The following is a 19,847-nucleotide window of genomic DNA, read 5'->3' as shown; positions in this document are numbered from 1 at the left end:
TTGTTAGGTGGTGTAGTGGTTAGCGCTGTCGCCTCACAGCAAGAAGGTCCGGGTTCGAGCCCTGTGGCCGGCGAGGGCCTTTCTGTGCGGAGTTTGCATGTTCTCCCCGTGTCCGCGTGGGTTTCCTCCGGGTGCTCCGGTTTCCCCCACAGTCCAAAGACATGCAGGTTAGGTTAACTGGTGACTCTAAATTGACCGTAGGTGTGAATGTGAGTGTGAATGGTTGTCTGTGTCTATGTGTCAGCCCTGTGATGACCTGGCGACTTGTCCAGGGTGTACCCCGCCTTTCGCCCGTAGTCAGCTGGGATAGGCTCCAGCTTGCCTGTGACCCTGTAGAACAGGATAAAGCGGCTACAGATAATGAGATGAGATGAGATGAGGTGTGCTTGTTAATCCTGCTTCTGTTGTCAGAAATCTTGGAGTACTATTTGCTCCATCACCCAATTTTGATCTTCATATTAAGTCATTCACCAAACCTGCATTTTTTTCACCTCCGTAACATTGCTCATTTTCGTCCGCTTCTGACTAGTAATGATGCACAAATTCTGTTTCATGCTTTCATTATGTCTCGTTTAGATTATTCTAATTCACTCTTCATCGGCCTTCCTGCAAAGTCTTTACAAAAGCTACAGTATATTCAGAACTCTGCAGCTAGAGTTCAAACTCGTACTAAACGCTCTGCTCACATCACTCCCGTTGTCTTTCAGCTAGCAGTTCTGTCCCATATCAGATTTAAAATCTTGCTTGTCTCTTTCAAAGCCCTGCATAATCTTGCTTTGATTTGCCTTAGGGAACTACTGACTCCCTACACCACTATTTATTTACTAAGGTCTTCTAGCAACAATTTACTTGCTGTCCCATATACCAGACTTTCCACCATGGAGGGCAGGTCCTTCAAAGATTCTTTATTGTCAATTCACTATATATCCAGGACATATAGGAGGATCGAAATGCTGTTTCTCTCTCACTTTACAGTATTTGCAAAAAAACAGATAAAGATTACACACAAAAAAAAGGGGAAAAAAATTTTTTTTGACGTGTTTTGACATTGCCCTCTAACTCTGGAATTCTCTTCCTCAGTATCTCCGTTACTGCTCTTCTTTCTCTACTTTCAAATCTCATTTGAAGACTTACCTCTTCCATGAACATTTCTCTTCCTCTCTTATTGCATAGTCTTTTTTTTTTTTTTCCATGTAAAGCGACCTTGGGATAGTGGAAGGCACTATAGAAATTTAACTACTTCTTCTTCTTCTTCTTCTTCTTCTTCTTATTATTATTATTATTATTATTATTTTTAGTAGTAGTAATTTGAAAACTCTGGATTTCTTTTTTTAATACATGAAGTCTATGGTTTGCTTATAATATGGTAATAGTCCTGCCAAATAGAATACTTTACTTCAAACATCAAAGTGATGAATATTTCTTAGCTGTCCTTCTTTGAGACCGTGAATTGGCCTAGTGGTTAGCATGTCCGCCTCTCGACTGGGAGATCATGAGTTCTACTCACGGTCAGGTCATACCAAAGACCATCATAAAAATGTTACCTACTGCCATCTGGCAAGGCACGCTGCAATACAGATGTGAGTATGGATGTCAAACTTTTGTGGTTACCAGAGGACTAGCCCCCCACTGTAACCCTAGCTGTATAGGCTGAGGGCTATGGAGATCAGCGCTGCACCCATGCGCCTCAAATGCCCCTTTTCCACCAAAGCAGTTCCAGGGCTGGTTCGGGGCCAGTGCTTAGTTTGGAACCGGGTTTTCTGTTTCCACTGACAAAGAACTATCTCTGGGGCCAGAAAAACTGGTTCCAGGCTAGCACCAACTCTTTGCTGGGCCAGAGGAAAGAACCGCTTACGTCAGCGGGGGGGGCGGAGTTGTTAAGACCAACAACAATAACAAGACCGCGAAAGATCACCATTTTTAAGCGACGAGAAGCAGCAGCTGTACAAACGCGAAGTCATCCATTATTATTGTTGTTGTTGCTGCTGCTTCTTCCGTGTTGTTTTTGCTTCGATATTCGCGCCAAGGTTTATGCAAACATAACGACGTAACTGACGTATACAGCGACATAATGACGTGGCTTCCCTTAGCACCGCGAGCTATGGAAAAGCAAACTGGTTCTCAGCTGGCTCGCAAGTTGAATGAGTTGTGAACCAGCACCAGCACTGGCCCCGAACCAGCCCTGGAACTGATTTGGTGGAAAAGGGGTAAAAGAGCTGGTCTCCTAGGACAGGAGACTGCCTGGGAAGACCAGATCCTGGTGTGGAAGGGACTTTGACTTTTTTTTTGTCCTTTTTTGAGTCGTGAAAGGTGTTTACTGCTTGTGCTGTAGCTTGTCTCTGTCCAATTATGTGCATGTGTGTAGATGTCGACAGAATAAAAGATATGAAAATAACTGTGTACATGCTCAGAATAATCTGATTACTGGTGCCTCTATTGGACTTTTTTAATAATATGACAAATACAGTATGAACTATCACAGTGTTTTGTTTATGATTATTTGTATATTCTGGTAACTGACACATCAGATAATGATCAAACTATAAATAAGTCAGAAATAAGTGTTGTTTAACCTACAGTCATATGTGCTGTTTTTTTAAATAGTTTATTGTTTCACTGCATTGTTAGAATTGAGCAATTTACTATGTAGCAACACCAGACTCTCGCTAATTCTGTATGTATTTCTGATTATTGTTTTTGAGAATATAGTTGTTGGAAGTGGTGGTGTTAATCTCCTGAGCAACTGTCTTTTCTCAGTGATACCACAGTTCCCATTTAACACCTCACCAGATTCACACTTTATCCATTTTTGTCCTTGAGAGTGGTTCCAGTGTGGAAAGGCTTAAAAAAATTAAAGGATCTATCACCTCCTGGAGCTTTTTATTCCCTCCATCAGGATAGAGAGTGGATACAGTTCCAGCCTCTGTTCCTCTAAGGAGTCAGATAGGAGAATGGGAGCATTCAAGCCAGACAGTCAGGCCACTACTTGGGCCCTGTCCACACGGCAACGGATTCAGGTGACTCCGATACAATTGCTTATCGTTTAGGCCTGGCGTCCACACGGCACCAGCGTTTTGGGTGCCCAAAACGCAATCTTTTTGAGAACGGGTTCCAGAGTGTAAAGATCTGGCAACGTTGCCATTGTGAAGTCGTCTGGATGAGTAGAACGGATTTGTTTACGATGACGTCACAACCACATGACTGTGAGTGCTTCACGCCAGGTAGAAGTGTAACGAACTCGATGCGAGTTGTCAACAAATCCTATAACTTGGTTCATGAAACGCGCTTACAAAATATTTTCACTGTGAATATTTATTGTGTAGTGGTGCAAAGTGAGAGAGAGAGAGAGAGAGAGAGAGAGAGACTCTGCCCTTAGGGCAGAGTCAATCCCGCCAGCAAAAATAGGGAAAAAAAGGAGCGATCTCACCTCTTCAGATGTTGGTTTAAGTCCTACAATACATTCCTCAAAAAGGGCGTAGAAGAGCAAATTAATCCATCAACGTGTAGCATTCAGTTTATTCCGGACCATTAAAGACGCCGCCTTCCGCGTAGAATCATACGTCATCCTCGCCGCCATATTGGATAGGTCAAAGCGGAGAATAAAGATTAGCTGCGTTTAACTGTACCAACAGGTTTACCGTCCAAATGAGATCACATGGGATTACCTTTCACAGGTGAGAAACAACAAATTAATCCATCAACGTGTAGCATTCAATTTATTCCGGACCATTAAACACGCTGCCTGCCGCGTAGAATCATACGTCATCCTCGCCGCCATATTGGATAGGTCAAAGCGGAGAATAAAGATTAGCTGCGTTTAACTGTACCAACAGGTTTGCCGTCCAAACGAGATCACATGGGATTACCTTTCACAGGTGAGACTGGAAAAATACTTTTCATTGTATTTGGTCATTATAATGTAATTTTACGAACAGATTTTCCTGACTTTGTGGCTAATATGAAGTCTCGCGCATAATAGTTTATGCGCATGCGTCCTTACTTCTTCTATTGTTCTGGTGTCTCCGAAGGGACCGTCTTACAGCGCCCCTAGAGGTGTGGCATGTGTATTGCATCATTTTCAGCAAGCGTTGCGTTGCCATATGGACCTGATATTTTACTGATCGTTGCCCATTTGGACGCGATATATTTTTAAATAACATCTCGTTGCCGTTGTCGTAGCCTTAGAGTCCTTTTGAGGGAAGGTGTGAATGGCAACACTTTCTGAAGTGAGGTGTTACTCCAAAGAGTGTGACTTTAGGACTTTAGGGGCCATTTATCACTTGGCATTGTCATAAGAAGCATGAAGCATTTGTCCAATCGTGGGAGGGTGGGGAAAATAAATAAAATAAATTATATATATAAATTTTATATATAGGCGGCACGGTGGTGTAGTGGTTAGCGCTGTCGCCTCACAGCAAGAAGGTCCTGGGTTCGAGCCCCGGGGCCGGCGAGGGCCTTTCTGTGCGGAGTTTGCATGTTCTCCCCGTGTCCGCGTGGGTTTCCTCCAGGTGCTCCGGTTTCCCCCACAGTCCAAAGACATGCAGGTTAGGTTAACTGGTGACTCTAAATTGACCGTAGGTGTGAATGTGAGTGTGAATGGGTGTCTGTGTCTATGTGTCAGCCCTGTGATGACCTGGCGACTTGTCCAGGGTGTACCCCGCCTTTCGCCCGTAGTCAGCTGGGATAGGCTCCAGCTTGCCTGCGACCATGTAGAAGGATAAAGCGGCTAGAGGTAATGAGATGAGATGAGATTTTATATATATATATATATATATATAGTGGTGCTTGAAAGTTTGTGAACCCTTTAGAATTTCCTATATTTCTGCATAAATATGACCTAAAATATCATCAGATTTTCACACAAGTCCTAAAAGTAGATAAAGAGAACCCAGTTAAACAAATGAGACAAAATATTATACTTGGTAATTTATTTATTGAGGAAAATGATCCAATATTACATATCTGTAAGTGGCAAAAGTATGTGAACCTTTGCTTTCAGTATCTGGTGTGACCCCCTTGTGCAGCAATAACTGCAACTAAACGTTTGCGGTAACTGTTGATCAGTCCTGCACACCGGCTTGGAGGAATTTTAGCCCATTCCTCCGTACAGAACAGCTTCAACTCTGGGATATTGGTGGGTTTCCTCACATGAACTGCTCGCTTCAGGTCCTTCCACAACATTTCGATTGGATTAAGGTCAGGACTTTGACTTGGCCATTCCAAAACATTAACTTTATTCTTCTTTAACCATTCTTTGGTAGAACGACTTGTGTGCTTAGGGTTGTTGTCTTGCTGCATGACCCGCCTTCTCTTGAGATTCAGTTCATGGACAGATGTCCTGACATTTTCCTTTAGAATTTGCTGGTATAATTCAGAATTCATTGTTCCATCAATGAAGGCAAGCCGTCCTGGCCCAGATGCAGCAAAACAGGCCCAACCCATGACACTACCACCACCATGTTTCACAGATGAGATAAGGTTCTTTTGTTGGACTGCAGTGTTTTCCTTTTTCCAAACATAACGCTTCTCATTTAAACCAAAAAGTTCTATTTTGGTCTCATCCATCCACAAAACATTTTTCCAATAGCCTTCCGGCTTGTCCACATGAGCTTTAGCAAACTGCAGATGAGCAGCAGTGTTCTTTTTGGAGAGCAGTGGCTTTTTCCTTGCAACCCTGCCATGCACACCATTGTTGTTCAGTGTTCTTCTGATGGTGGACTCATGAACGTTAGCCAATGTGAGAGAGGCCTTCAGTTGCTTAGAAGTTACCCTGGGGTCCTTTGTGACTGCGCCGACTATTACACGCCTTGCTCTTGGAGTGATCTTTGTTGGTCGACCACTCCTGGGGAGGGTAACAATGGTCTTGAATTTCCTCCATTTGTACACAATCTGTCTGACTGTGGATTGGTGGAGTCCAAACTCTTTAGAGATGGTTTTGTAACCTTTTCCAGCCTGATGAGCATCAACAACGCTTTTTCTGAGGTCCTCAGAAATCTCCTTTGTTCGTGCCATGATACGCTTCCACAAACATGTGTTGTGAAGATCAGACTTTGCTAGATCCCTGTTCTTTAAATAAAACAGGGTGCCCACTCACACCTGACTGTCATCCCATTGATTGAAAACACCTGACTCTAATTTCACCTTCAAATTAACTGCTAATCCTAGAGGTTCACATACTTTTGCCACTCACAGATATGTAATATTGGATCATTTTCCTCAATAAATGAATGACCAAGTATAATATTTTTGTCTCATTTGTTTAACTGGGTTCTCTTTATCTACTTTTAGGACTTGTGTGGAAATCTGATGATGTTTTAGGTCATATTTATGCAAAAATATAAAAATTCTAAAGGGTTCACAAACTTTCAAGCACCACTGTATTTTCTGTCCACATTCACTGGATATGAGCAATCGTGCACTCTGCTTGGCTACTCTACAACTAGGATATCAGCTCAGAATACAGAAAAACAAGATGGCGGAGCAAATCAAGTCAGATATATCACTTTGTTATCAAGTATTTAAAAGAAATAGAAATAGCTAAAAGAATATAGCCCCCCCCCCCAATATCTACTGTTCCACACTCCAGCCCAGTCAGTGGTGGTAATGCACCTTTAAGTTGGTTTGCCAACCACCAAAAATCCCTAAAGAAGAATAAGAAAATGGCGGTCCGTGTTACTGAACCAACCGAGGACGACATAAAACTCTACTGAAAAACAACCCCCCCCCCCCCCCCCCCCAAAAAAAAAAAGCAGCAAAATATGGAATAAAAGCATTTGATGGTAAGAGCATATCTTTTTTTAATTTTTCAAGAATTATAGCATTTTACACAAATTGCTACTGTCATTTCACTGGTTTGTTTACATTCTAAGCGGAAATGATTTTGTCAGACGTTTGGTATAAAGTTTTTCTTTATCGAATTTGCAAAAAATAAAAATGCTCAATTTTTCAAAATCCAGTGAATGTGGATAGAATAAATCAGTTATTCCACTCAATCTCGTCGTACATGACTTATAGCCAACTTAGTGCTCTACGCCTCGTCGGCTGTCAGCTCATGTACAACTCAATTTCGTGAAATAACTGTTAAATAAGTAAGTAAATAAATAAATATACAAATGCTCAATTACTATGAATGTGTATGTGTCCAGAGTTTTGACTGGTACTATATATATTTTAGTTTAGTTTAGGCCTTTCGCTCCCTGCAGAGCATAGGCCATTGATGATCCTTTTCCAGTGCACACAATCCTAGGCTCTTCTCCCTACATCCATGCAACTTAATCCTTTCTCCCTTAGTTCTTTCTCCGAATCTCTCCTCCAGCTGTTTCATGGCCGTCCCCGCTTCCTCTTTCAGAGGTTTCCAGGCCAACGTCTGTCGCGTGATGTTCCTCTCTGACTTACGCATGGTGTGGTCTATCCACCCCCATTTCCTCCTCCTTATCTGTAATGTAACAGGTTCTTCCCCCGCTTGCTTCCATAACTCCTCATTGGTAATCCTGCCAACATATTCGCAATATTCTCCTCAGACAGCTGTTGATAAATGTCTGTATTTTCTTACTGGACTTCTTGGTTGTCTTCTCTGTCTCTGCCCCATACAATAACACAGACTTCACATTCGATGTGAAAATCCAGAGTTTGGTTTTAGTTGGAAGCTCTTTGGATGCCCATACATTCCTCAGCAGGAGGAAGGCAGACCTCGCCATCCCAGTCCTAGTTGCAATATCCTTATCCATACCCCCGAGACGATCCACTACATTTCCAAGACAGGTGAACGAGTCCACATCTTCGAGAGTCTCTCCGTCGACTATGATAGGCAACTCGCTGGCGGCATTTATCCTAAGCACCTTGGCCTTGGTCTTGATGTTCAAGCCAATCCTCATTGAGGTAGCCTCCATCTTCGATGTTTTCTCTTGCATCTGATGGTGGTTATGTGACAGCAGAGCTAAATCGTCTGCATAGTCTAGGTTATCCGATTGCTCCCACTATGTACATTGAATCCCATTCTTATCGACTTCAGTCACAGTTCTTATTACCCAATCTATGGCTAATAGGAAAAGGAAGGATGAGAGCAGGCAGCCCTGCCATACTCCAGTTTTGACTTCAAAAGGCTCTGATAGCTATCCTCCATCTACTACTCTGCATGACATCCCCTTGTAACTGGCTCTTCTCAGGGACACAAATTTCTCAGGGATCCCATAGTGACACAGCATTTTCCACAGTGTTTCTCAGTCAACACTATCAAAGGCTTTCTCATAATCCACAAAATTAATATACAGTGGAGAATTCCATCCCAATGACTGCTCTATGATGATGCGTAGGGTGGATATTTGATCTATGCATGAGCGATCTTGTCTGAAGCCCGCTTGTTGATCACGTAGCAAGGCGTCGACTGCTGCTTTCATTCTCTCCAGTAGTATTCTGTTCAGAACCTTTCCCAGGACAGACAATAACATGGGACAATAACATGGGACAATAACATGATGGTTGTTACACTCCCCAAGATCACCTTTTTGGGGACCTTAACTATAAGCCCCTCCCTCCCATATCCTTATGTGGAACAGGATATATATACTAGTGCATCTCAAACAATTTGAATATCATGAAAAAGTTCTCTTTATTTATAATTTAATTCAAAAAGGTAAATTTTCATATATTCTATATTCATTACACATAAAGTGAAATATTTCAAGCCTTTTTTGTTTTAATTTTGATTATTATGGCTTTATACCTCATGAAAATCAGAAATCCAGTATCTCTAATTATTAGAATATTTCCTAAAATCAACCAAAATGCATTTACAATACAGAAATATCCAACTTCTGAAAAGTATGTTAATTTATACACTCAGTACTCGGTTGGGGCTCCTTTACCACGAATTACTGTATCAATGCGGCGTGGCATGGAGGTGAGCCTGTGGCACTGCTGAGGTGTTATTGAAGCCCAGGTTCCTTTTTGATAGTGACCTTCAGCTTGTCTGTGTTTTTGGGTCGGCTGTTTCTCATCGTCCTCTTGACGATACTCCATAGGTTCTCTATGGGGTTCAGATCAGGTGAATTGGCTGGCCAATCAAGCACAGTAATATCATGGCCAGCAAACCATTTGGTAGTAGTTTTGGCACTGTGGGCAGGTGCTAAATCCTGCTGGAAAAGGAAATTGGCATCTCCATAAAGCTTGGCAGCAGATGGAAGTATGAAATGCTCTGAAATCTCCTGGGAGATGGCTGCATTGACTTTGGACTTGATAAAACACAGTGGACCAACACCAGCAGGTGACATGGCACCCCAAGTCATCACAGACTGTGGAAACTTCACACTGGACTTCAAACACCTTGGATTCTGTGCCTCTCCACTCTTCCTCCAGACTCTAGAACCTTGATTTCCAAATGAAATGTAAAATTTACTTTCATCTGAAACGAAGACTTGCAGAGCAACAGTCCAGTTCTTTCTCTCTTTAGTCAAGGTAAGACACTTCTGACGTTGTCTCTGGTTCAGGAGTGGCTTGATATTAAGAATGCGACAGTTGTAGCCCCTTTCCTGAAGATGTGTGTGCATGGTGGCTTTTGATGCACTGACACCAGCCTCAGTCCACTCCTTGTCAAGCTCTCCCAAGTTCTTGAATCGACTTTTCTTCTCAGAATCAACAATCCTCTCAAGGCTATGGTCGTCCCTGTTGCTTGTGCATTTTTGCCAGCCAGCCTTTTCAGCAGTGACCTTCTGTGACTTACCTTCCTTGTTAAGGGTGTCAATGATCATCTTCTGTTCACCTTCTGCACAGCCGTCAAGTCAGCAGTCTTCCCCATAATTGTGATTGTGTGTACTGAACTAGATTGAGAGATACACAGCATTTATACTGTTTTACTCAAACTCGAGATTAAATTCTCTAAACATTTTAGTTTACATGTAATGAGTCAAGAATATATTAAATTTTCACTTTCTTAAATAATTGATGGAAAAGTTTTAACTTTTTCACGATATTCTAATTAAGATACTGTACATTAGTGTATATCCATACAGTACAAAGTGAATTATTATTCATATTATGTGCATTTGCGCTATGGACATATGCTTTGGCACATAGCTATCCAACAACTTGATCAAAGCCTGAAATCGTGTGAGGAAATCACACTTAGCTAGCAAGTTTATAGACATCTTTAGGCAGATATATGGTTTTAGCATTGTGTTTGATAAACTGGCTTTACTCTATGTGATCTTTGCAGAAAGATCGCCAGGGCAAGGTCAACAAAATCTATTAAAAATACCCAAAAATATATTCCACCATTTTGGTGAATTTATTTATGGTTTCTTCAGTATGTTATAGTCAGAAAAATCCAATTTTGACCACAGTGATATCCGACAGGTTTCCTCCAGATATCACACATATTGGCCCATTTATACAGTTATACTTAAAAAAAAAAGGTTCTTCATGCATTTTAAAAAAAATTGCTGTTGTTTTAGATTTTTGGATTTTAATTTTTTTCCAAATAGTATCCTAAGCGTATATTCTTATGAGTTGAACTGAGGACTAATTTAAGTGTTCCAAGTCTTACATGGCAAACTATTTAAAAGGGAATCATTTTCTACATCATTCTACAATTCTTGGCCTCACCAAGGTTCATGGCAGATGCAGTGTTCCTGTGGTTTAGCCTACATTTGCTGTGTACTGTTGGGCTTTACCTGCTGGGGCATGCACTTGAACTTTTAAAGGATAAAGGAAACCTAATCCAGAAAACAGGAGCAGGAAACAGGAACACACAAAGGTTCTTCACCTCATTGAGTACCTACGCATTCAGCATGTATCTACATGTATAATAACAAAGGCTGAGGGATATGGCAGGAATGGCATTGAAAGAGGTAAATTATGGAAAAAGGGATATAATTAATCTACAATTAAACTTCCTGAACAAACGTAAAAATGATTAAAACTTGGATCAGTTTTTTTTTTTAATCACATCTGGTCAAATTTCACGAAATTGATGATGAAAGTACTTATTAAAGCATCTTAATTCCGTTCTTCTCAGGTTTCAAGCTTAAAGACTGCCTAAATGACAACGAGACCCTGTCTACATTCCTCATGCAAAATGCTTCCCTCACAGGCGATGTTGTACAGGATATTCTGATGACAAGAGTGAACCTGGAAAAGGTGAGCAGTGAGACTAGATTCACAACACATAATGTTGTGATTTATTATCTATAATATGTGCTATAACTGGATAATCGTTCCTTTAACTGACACACTTTTCTCAAATAGTATACAGTGGGGCAAAAAAGTATTTAGTCAGTCACCAATTGTGCAAGTTCTCCCACTTAAAAAGATGAGAGAGGCCTGTAATTTTCATCATAGGTACACTTCAACTATGAGAGACAGAATGGGGGGAAAGAATCCAGGAAATCACATTGTCTGATTTTTAAAGAATTTATTTGCAAATTATGGTGGAAAATAAGTATTTGGTCAATAACAAAAGTTCATCTCAATACTTTGTTATATACCCTTTGTTGGCAATGACAGAGGTCAAACGTTTTCTGGAAGTCTTCACAAGGTTTTCACACACTGTTGCTGGTATTTTGGCCCATTCCTCCATGCAGATCTCCTCTAGAGCAGTGATGTTTTGGGGCTGTCGCTGGGCAACACGGACTTTCAACTCCCTCCAAAGATTTTCTATGGGGTTGAGATCTGGAGACTGGCTAGGCCACTCCAGGACCTTGAAATGCTTCTTACGAAGCCACTCCTTCGTTGCCCGGGCGGTGTGTTTGGGATCACTGTCATACTGAAAGACCCAGCCACGTTTCATCTTCAATGCCCTTGCTGATGGAAGGAGGTTTTCACTCAAAATCTCATGATACATGGCCCCATTCATTCTTTCCTTTACACGGATCAGTCGTCCTGGTCCCTTTGCAAAAAAACAGCCTCAAAGCATGATGTTTCCACCCCCATGCTTCACAGTAGGTATGATGTTCTTTGGATGCAACTCAGCGTTCCTTCTCCTCCAAACACGACAAGTTGAGTTTTTACTAAAAAGTTCTATTTTGGTTTCATCTGACCATATGACATTCTCCCAATCCTCTTCTGGATCATCCAAATGCTCTCTAGCAATCTTCAGATGGGCCTGGACATGTACTGGCTTAAGCAGGGGGACACGTCTGGCACTTCAGGATTTGAGTCCCTGGCGGCGTAGTGTGTTACTGATGGTAGCCTTTGTTACTTTGGTCCCAGCTCTCTGCAGGTCATTCACTAGGTCCCCCGTGTGGTTCTGGGATTTTTGCTCACCGTTCTTGTGATCATTTTGACCCCACAGGGTGAGATCTTGCATGGAGCCCCAGATCGAGGGAGATTATCAGTGGTCTTGTATGTCTTCCATTTTCTAATAATTGCTCCCACAGTTGATTTCTTCACACCAGGCTGCTTACCTATTGCAGATTCAGTCTTCCCAGCCTGGTGCAGGTCTACAATTTTTTTTCTGGTGTCCTTTGACAGCTCTTTGGTCTTGGCCATAGTGGAGTTTGGAGTGTAACTGTTTGAGGTTGTGGACAGGTGTCTTTTATACTGATAACGAGTTCAAACAGGTGCCATTAATACAGGTAACGAGTGGAGGACAGAGGAGCCTCTTAAAGAAGAAGTTACAGGTCTGTGAGAGCCAGAAATCTTGCTTGTTTGTAGGTGACCAAATACTTATTTTACTGAGGAATTTACCAATTAATTCATTAAAAATCCTACAATGTGATTTCCTGGATTCTTTTCCCCCATTCTAGGGGTGTTCACACGGCAACTTTTACTCCGGTGTAGCACCGGGGCTGCCCCCGTAGAGCGTTCACACGGTACAAAGTTATACCGGTGCAGCCCCTGAAAGCTGCTTAAACCGGTGCAAATCTAACCCTGCTCGGGAGGTGGTTTAAGAAATTTACTCCGGAGTAAATGCTAGTTTGCGGGGCAGCACCGATATAAAATGGGACGTCTGAACGCTACAGGGGTAGACTCGCTTCGCGTGAGGAGAGTTGATTACATACATGCACTGCATAATTTGCATCCTGGTATTTTGCGCTTCCAAAATGGCGAATATCAACAACAACAGAACGTCTTCCAGTGTTGCCAGATTGGGCAGTTTTAAGTGCATTTTGGCGGATTTGAACATATTTTGGGATGGAAAACATCAGCAATATCTGGCAACACTGGTGTCTTCATCCACGTTGTTTTCCCGGCACTTGGTGATGCCATGACAACCGGGAAAAGGAAGTACATTTTCACGCATGCGCATATTTCATTTCCGCATTATTACTATCGCAAATGATAGTAATAATGATAGGAAATGATAGTAATAAAAGGAAATGATATCAAAACTTTATTACTATCAAAGGAAATGATAGTAATAAAGTTTTTGTTACTATTGCACGGTCGCAGAAACTGCCGTGTGAACGCAAGTGGGGCTGCACCGGTGCTAACACGCTTCTCTCTAGTAAGCAGGGTTGTGACGTGTGAACGCTGCGCAAAATTTACACCGGTGTAAGATATATCGCAACAAAATACATCGGTGCAGCATCGATGCAAATATGTGCCGTGTGAACACCCTATCTGTCTCTCATAGTTGAGGTATACCTATGATGAAAATTACAGGCCTCTCTCATCTTTTTAAGTGGGAGAACTTGCAGAATTGGTGGCTGACTAAATACTTTTTTGCCCCACTGTACATCTTCTGTGTTCAAACAGTATTCAGGGCTCGAAATTCATATATTTTTTCACCAGCCAGCCGGACTAATTACCTTCCAAAGTAACTAGCCAAACAGAAAATCAACTCGCCAAAATTTGTTCATGTATGAGCCGGACTAATTACCTTCCAAAGTAACTAGCCAAACAGAAAATCAACTCGCCAAAATTTGTTCATGTATGAATTTTACTTCTGTCAAAAATAACACAAAAGAGAGTAGTTACCGGGGCGGCACGGTGGTGTAGTGGTTAGTGCTGTCGCCTCACAGCAAGAAGGTCCAGGTTCGAGCCCCGTGGCCGGCGAGGGCCTTTCTGTGCGGAGTTTGCATGTTCTCCCTGTGTCCATGTGGGTTTCCTCCGGGTGCTCCGGTTTCCCCCACAGTCCAAAGACATGCAGGTTAGGTTAACTGGTGACTCTAAATTGACCGTAGGTGTGAATGGTTGTCTGTGTCTATGTGTCAGCCCTGTGATGACCTGACGACTTGTCCAGGGTGTACCCCGCCTTTCGCCTGTAGTCAGCTGGGATAGGCTCCAGCTTGCCTGCGACCCTGTAGAACAGGATAAAGCGGCTAGAGATAATGAGATGAGATGACTTTACAAATTGGCATATGCTGTTCCACGTCCTCTTTGCGATATCCAAAAAAATGCCGGATGACTGACCCCTTACTAGTTCTTTTAGGAACCAATTCGTCCGCTTCCATTTTTAATTTGTCGCTGAAATTGACAGAGCTTACACGGTAGCCTATGCAACACCAGCGATTGCACAAACTGAGTCAGCGCTGTAAACCGAAACTAGAAAATCTTCCCGCAAGTTCCTTTCAGCACAGAGATGTCGCCCAGGATTGGTTGGCGAGTGTGTGACGTTATTGTTTTTTTTACCCTTAGGCAGTCTCTCACGTTATTGCCTGAGGGACAGGGAGAAAACCACCGGAAAAGGTTTTAAACAAACGCAACAAACACGAAACAAACGCAAGTCGGCAGATGACCATAAAATACTCTATAGTTACGATATAATAATTATATGTATCTCACACAGAATTTTTGGAGATATATCGAGTATATTCGATATATCACACAGCCCTAGTCTGAATCTTCGCTTCATATTTTTTATTTTCAACTAGCCAGCTGGGCTGGCTAGTGACAGGAATTACCCGCCAAATGACAAATTAAGTCGCCTCGGGCGACCGGACCACCGCGAATTTCGAGCCCTGGTATTTAAGACATGTTCACTGTTTTATGGGGCATATTATTCACATAACCCACTGAAATCAGCTATAGATAGTAGTTAGTTATGATAAAATATCCAGCAACTGGCCAGTCACAGTAATGGCACCATTCTCTCTTAAAGAGGGGTGACAAATTAAAAGAAAACCAACATAAAGTATCTTTATAAGCTGTTTGCCCTCCACAAGCTTTAGTGTCTTTGCATAGGCTCTATGATTCTCTGGCACTCTAGGGATGGAGGGATGAACACCGTTCTTCCTAAAGGTATTCTCTCAGCTGGAATTTCGTTCCAAAATCTCTCATAGGAGTTCAATTGAGTTGAGATCTAGTGGCTGTGAAGGCCCTGATGTATGATTTACATCCTAATCAAACCATTTAGTGAGTCCTCCTGTTCTGTTGATGGGGGTGGAGTCATCCTGAAAAAGACCAATACCATCAGGATAGAAATGCCTTCATCATAGGATAAAAGTGATCAGCCAGCGATTCTTCCCTCTAAGGGGGCAAGTGGACCCAAAACACACAAGCAAAATAAATGCCCCACACAGCATAACAGTCACTAGCTTTTCGCTAGAATTTGCCACAACATAATACTGTACAGTATTCCTTCCCCTTTTATACATTATTAATGATGTTTCTCTCTTCTTATGAATCTGCCACATGTTCACACGTATTCACTTTTTCATCCCTGGAGAATCACATAGTTCACTCTGCTGGCTTTCCATTGCTCTTACCTGGTTTCAGGTCCTAACACGAGGTTATGGGGTACATCTGAGGACCATGTGTAACAATTCCATCTTGGAGCAATTTGTGACATTCCCAAACAGAAAAGTAGCTGACCTCACCCATGACATCATCTGCAGCTCATCTCCGCACTGGCTGAACCAAGCCGAGAAACACTTCCTGGCCAACCTGGACTTCTTCAGACCTCTAAGGGTAAGATAATTCGGTTTAATATAAGTTTAACTGAGGAAAGAAATATCTTGGAAAGCAATCAGTCTTTCAGTAGTAGAAGCAAGAAAGAGCCATGTGAACCTTTTCATTTGGAAACAAAAATATATGATCTTTGCATAGCACCACAAAAGATCACTGTTAAATGGTAGCGCTAGAATAACATTGAATAATCTCTACTTTTTAAGGTGATTTTCTCTTTTTGGAAAGATGAACCTTTGGAAAAGATAAGATAAACTTTATTCATCCCTTGATGGGGAAATTTACATGTTACAGCAGCTTACAAATAGAAAAAGAGTCAGGAATAAACAGTAACAAAAAATAGTGCAATAAAAGTAGAAAAAAAACTATGGGGGGAAATACACACACACACACACACACACACACACACACACACACACACACACACACACACATACATACACATATATATATATATATATATATATATATATATATATATATATATATATATATATATATATATATATATATCTCATCTCATCTCATCTCATTATCTCTAGCCGCTTTATCCTTCTACAGGGTCGCAGGCAAGCTGGAGCCTATCCCAGCTGACTACGGGCGAAAGGCGGGGTACACCCTGGACAAGTCACCAGGTCATCACAGGGCTGACACATAGACACAGACAACCATTCACACTCACATTCACACCTACGGTCAATTTAGAGTCACCAGTTAACCTAACCTGCATGTCTTTGGACTGTGGGGGAAACCGGAGCACCCGGAGGAAACCCACGCGGACACGGGGAGAACATGCAAACTCCACAAAGAAAGGCCCTCGCCGGCCACGGGGCTCGAACCCGGACCTTCTTGCTGTGAGGCGACAGCGCTAACCACTATATATATATATATATATATATATATATATATAAGTAAAAAAGAAACAATACGGGCTATCTATGTAATATACACAACTAAATAAGAATGGAACTTAAATAAGAGTAGTACTTCAGCTGAAGTAGAATATTGCACTAATAAAATACTTGCAGTTGAAATAGAATAATAGAATATTGCACCAGATAGTGAATGTTTTACTACAGTGAAAACTGGTTCTTGATTGCATAGCATTATTTAGTAAAACATTACATGGTCCTGATCAAATGCATTATGGTTAGGTGTTGATTTAGCCCAGACTAGGAACTGCATAGTGCTTTTTCACCAAATGGTATTTTGTCGCAAACAATAATTGCTCATATTACACATTTTACAGATATTGTATGCAATTACAACTGTTGCAGGTACATCCCGGCCATCAAGCATCCTTATTTGGAAGGAGTTTTATAGCCTGTGGGCAAAAAAAAAAAATGAAGGAAAAAAAGGTCTAAGAATCCCTGAACACTTCTCCATTTAAAAAAGTGAATTAGATTGTTTGTTTGTTTTTTAATTATCATTTGTTTGTGTTTAGAACAGGGTGAAGAGGTTACCATTTCCTCTTATCATGCAACTTTAATATTTTTCATAAAATCTCACTGAACACAACTGTTTCTGAAACACCACACCAAGTGACTCAACCACTGATGTGTACTTTGTACAGAACCAAAGAAAGAGCAGGTCAAAGACAAAGAGAACAGTACAAAGAAAGAGAGTGGGTTGGAAAGGGGGCAAGGCCTTTCAGAGCAAGCAAAAGACTAGACATGTTTTGGCTTGAAACCTTTACACACCTACCTTAACATGTAGCCTGGAGATGCAATCTAGAAATTATAGCGTGCTGTGGCAAGTTTAGTTTTCTCTGTCGGTTCATTACAAAGCCATGAGCATGGTGTTCTTTCCAACAGTGTCATGATTTGGATTTCCCAGGAAAAGAAAAAAAAAAGAAATAAATGAGTGCCTTTTAGTGGCATTTCTATCCAACCTTATCGTATGAGAATGAATGGTTATACATTTATGGCTTAATTTTTGTTGTAGGGTCATAAGAATATATGAATCTAAGTTTTGATTTTACAGCCTCATCATTTAGATAAAATGATAAAGTAGTCAGGGTTACCCTGACATTTTAAGTAGTAGTTTAGAAAAAAGAAGAAAAAAAAAATTAAATGACCTAGGAAAGCTTGTTAGCTCTTACATGCCTCATATAGTTGGGGATAAGTGTATCTTATCTTAATCATATTAATATAAATGTATCTTAATTATAAAACATTAAGTTTAAACATCTTAAAGCCATGGCCTAATGGTTAGAGAAGCAGCTTTGGGACCAAAAGGTTGCTGGTTTGATTCCCTAGACCAGCAGGAATGGCTGAAGTATCCTTGAGCAAGGCACGTAATCCCCAGGCTACTCTGGGGATGTCGTATGTTGCTCTGGATAAGAGCGTCTGCTAAATGCCGTAAATGTAATCTTATTTTGATCTAAGGTGATGTAAACTTTTGCATTCAAGTAATTGTGTATTCTGAGTTCTAAGCAAAATGGTCAGATTTGAATATTTTGTCTTAATGTATATGTTCTTTTTTGCAGTCAGACATAAGCTCTGAGAGAAACACCACCCACAATGTCACCAAAGCCACAGACAACCTCTTGGAAAGCCTGAGTTCTGTAGCACTGGAGGTAATAACTCTGTTTAGTTTAATTAGAAACCGTTTCAAATACTCTGACGCTGCAACAACAGAAAGCTTGCAGACGTCAGACAAGTCGTGCAGTGTTGGAATATTATGGTGATGTAAGTGAGCTTTCTCAGGTATGATCTCAGTAAATGATCTCGTATGTGTTTGCCTTGGCGTGAAAAAAGGCAGTTCCTTTAACCAGACTGAAAATAATACGAAATTCTGATCTGGCATACAGTGGCAGTGATGTATGGAATAAAACTTCAATAGAGCCCTTTCCTGCTTTCGCTTGTGGTCCCGTTTCTACAATGCTCTCTTTTCCTCCATGTCTACTTCTTCCCTTTGAAGTCTCAGAGTCAGCTAAAGTTTTATGGACAGACATTATATCCACATGGTGGTACATATTCCAGTCTATTTAGTGCCATTTATTTGTCATTTTGAGGATTAATTGTGTATTAGGATCATCTTCTAGGAAAGTTAGTGTCTCTCTGTAAAGATGTCAGTAATCTCTGAGCCACTCGATGCAGCAGTGAAAGCGACATGTTGTGTCTGGGTGTAACTCATGCTGTGTACCTTCAGGGCCATTTGGGGGAAGAGTTGCTTCAGTTCTCAGCTGCACAGATATACAACCAGGCGCAGCTGAACAAGCACAGAGTCAGAGAAAGAGAGAGTAGTTGAAGATTCCTGAACCAGAAATGCAACTGGTTAGCATTTACAGAGTGTACTTTTACTTGGGAATCTGTGATCTGTGGGCTTAAACAAAAGCCCCTCTGTCTTCTCTCATTCGGTGAACACAGTGCCAATGTGGCTACAGAATGTAATTCCAGAAAAATACAAGTATTAGTTGTTTGATGACCAAGGTGAAGTGATTAAATGAGTGGAGTCAGGTGTTGGTTGGAATAAAAAGTGATTTTGAATTTTATGGATTGTTCTGTCGCTTGTTTTTTTAGACATTTTCTCTACATCTGTTTGTTCAGCATGCCTATCTTCTGGAAAAGTTCAACAATTGTTTTCCTGTTTCCCCTCCTTCGTGCATGCCCTACTCTGCTGGTGCACTTTTACAAAATTACAAAATTGGAAGCATGTGACAGGTTGACTTGCTGATGTGGCTCTCTGAGTCAAAGTTAACACTTCATATGAAGTATATCTGAACCACACCTCTCTGTTTTGGGTTTTAAAGCGAATGACCGATAGTTACTTTTCACTCCTCTGCTGTTTGTCTCAACTCATGGCACATTTTCCCATTGACTCAGGAGTTTGTAAGGAAAACACGGAAACAGGGATTCAAGGAATATTTGTAGGTGGGTTAAAGTTTCGCCTGACGTTTGTAGCTTTTTCTGCAGTCATAATTTGTTTTGTACTGAGTGTATCCTGTGACGGTTTGCAATATGAAATATCAGGGCAACTTTTTGAAGCGGTGTATTTACTGA

The 19,847-nt window shown here is 41.3% G+C and overlaps 1 protein-coding gene across 3 annotated transcripts in view; it reads left to right on the top strand.

Moving 5' to 3' along the window:
* abca1b (ATP-binding cassette, sub-family A (ABC1), member 1B) overlaps window positions 1-19,847 on the top strand; it is a 64,722-nt gene that overhangs the window by 17,213 nt on the left and 27,662 nt on the right. For all 3 annotated transcript variants that reach the window (XM_060915107.1, XM_060915105.1, XM_060915106.1), the window contains exons 6-8: window positions 11,012-11,133; window positions 15,655-15,846; window positions 18,332-18,421. In XM_060915107.1, the coding sequence (XP_060771090.1) occupies window positions 11,012-11,133; window positions 15,655-15,846; window positions 18,332-18,421 (404 nt within the window). The remainder of the gene's footprint in view (window positions 1-11,011; window positions 11,134-15,654; window positions 15,847-18,331; window positions 18,422-19,847) is intronic.

Source organism: Neoarius graeffei, chromosome 2, assembly GCF_027579695.1.
Source record: "Neoarius graeffei isolate fNeoGra1 chromosome 2, fNeoGra1.pri, whole genome shotgun sequence".
Taxonomy (NCBI): domain Eukaryota; kingdom Metazoa; phylum Chordata; class Actinopteri; order Siluriformes; family Ariidae; genus Neoarius; species Neoarius graeffei.
This window is presented reverse-complemented; position numbering and strand designations above follow the sequence as displayed.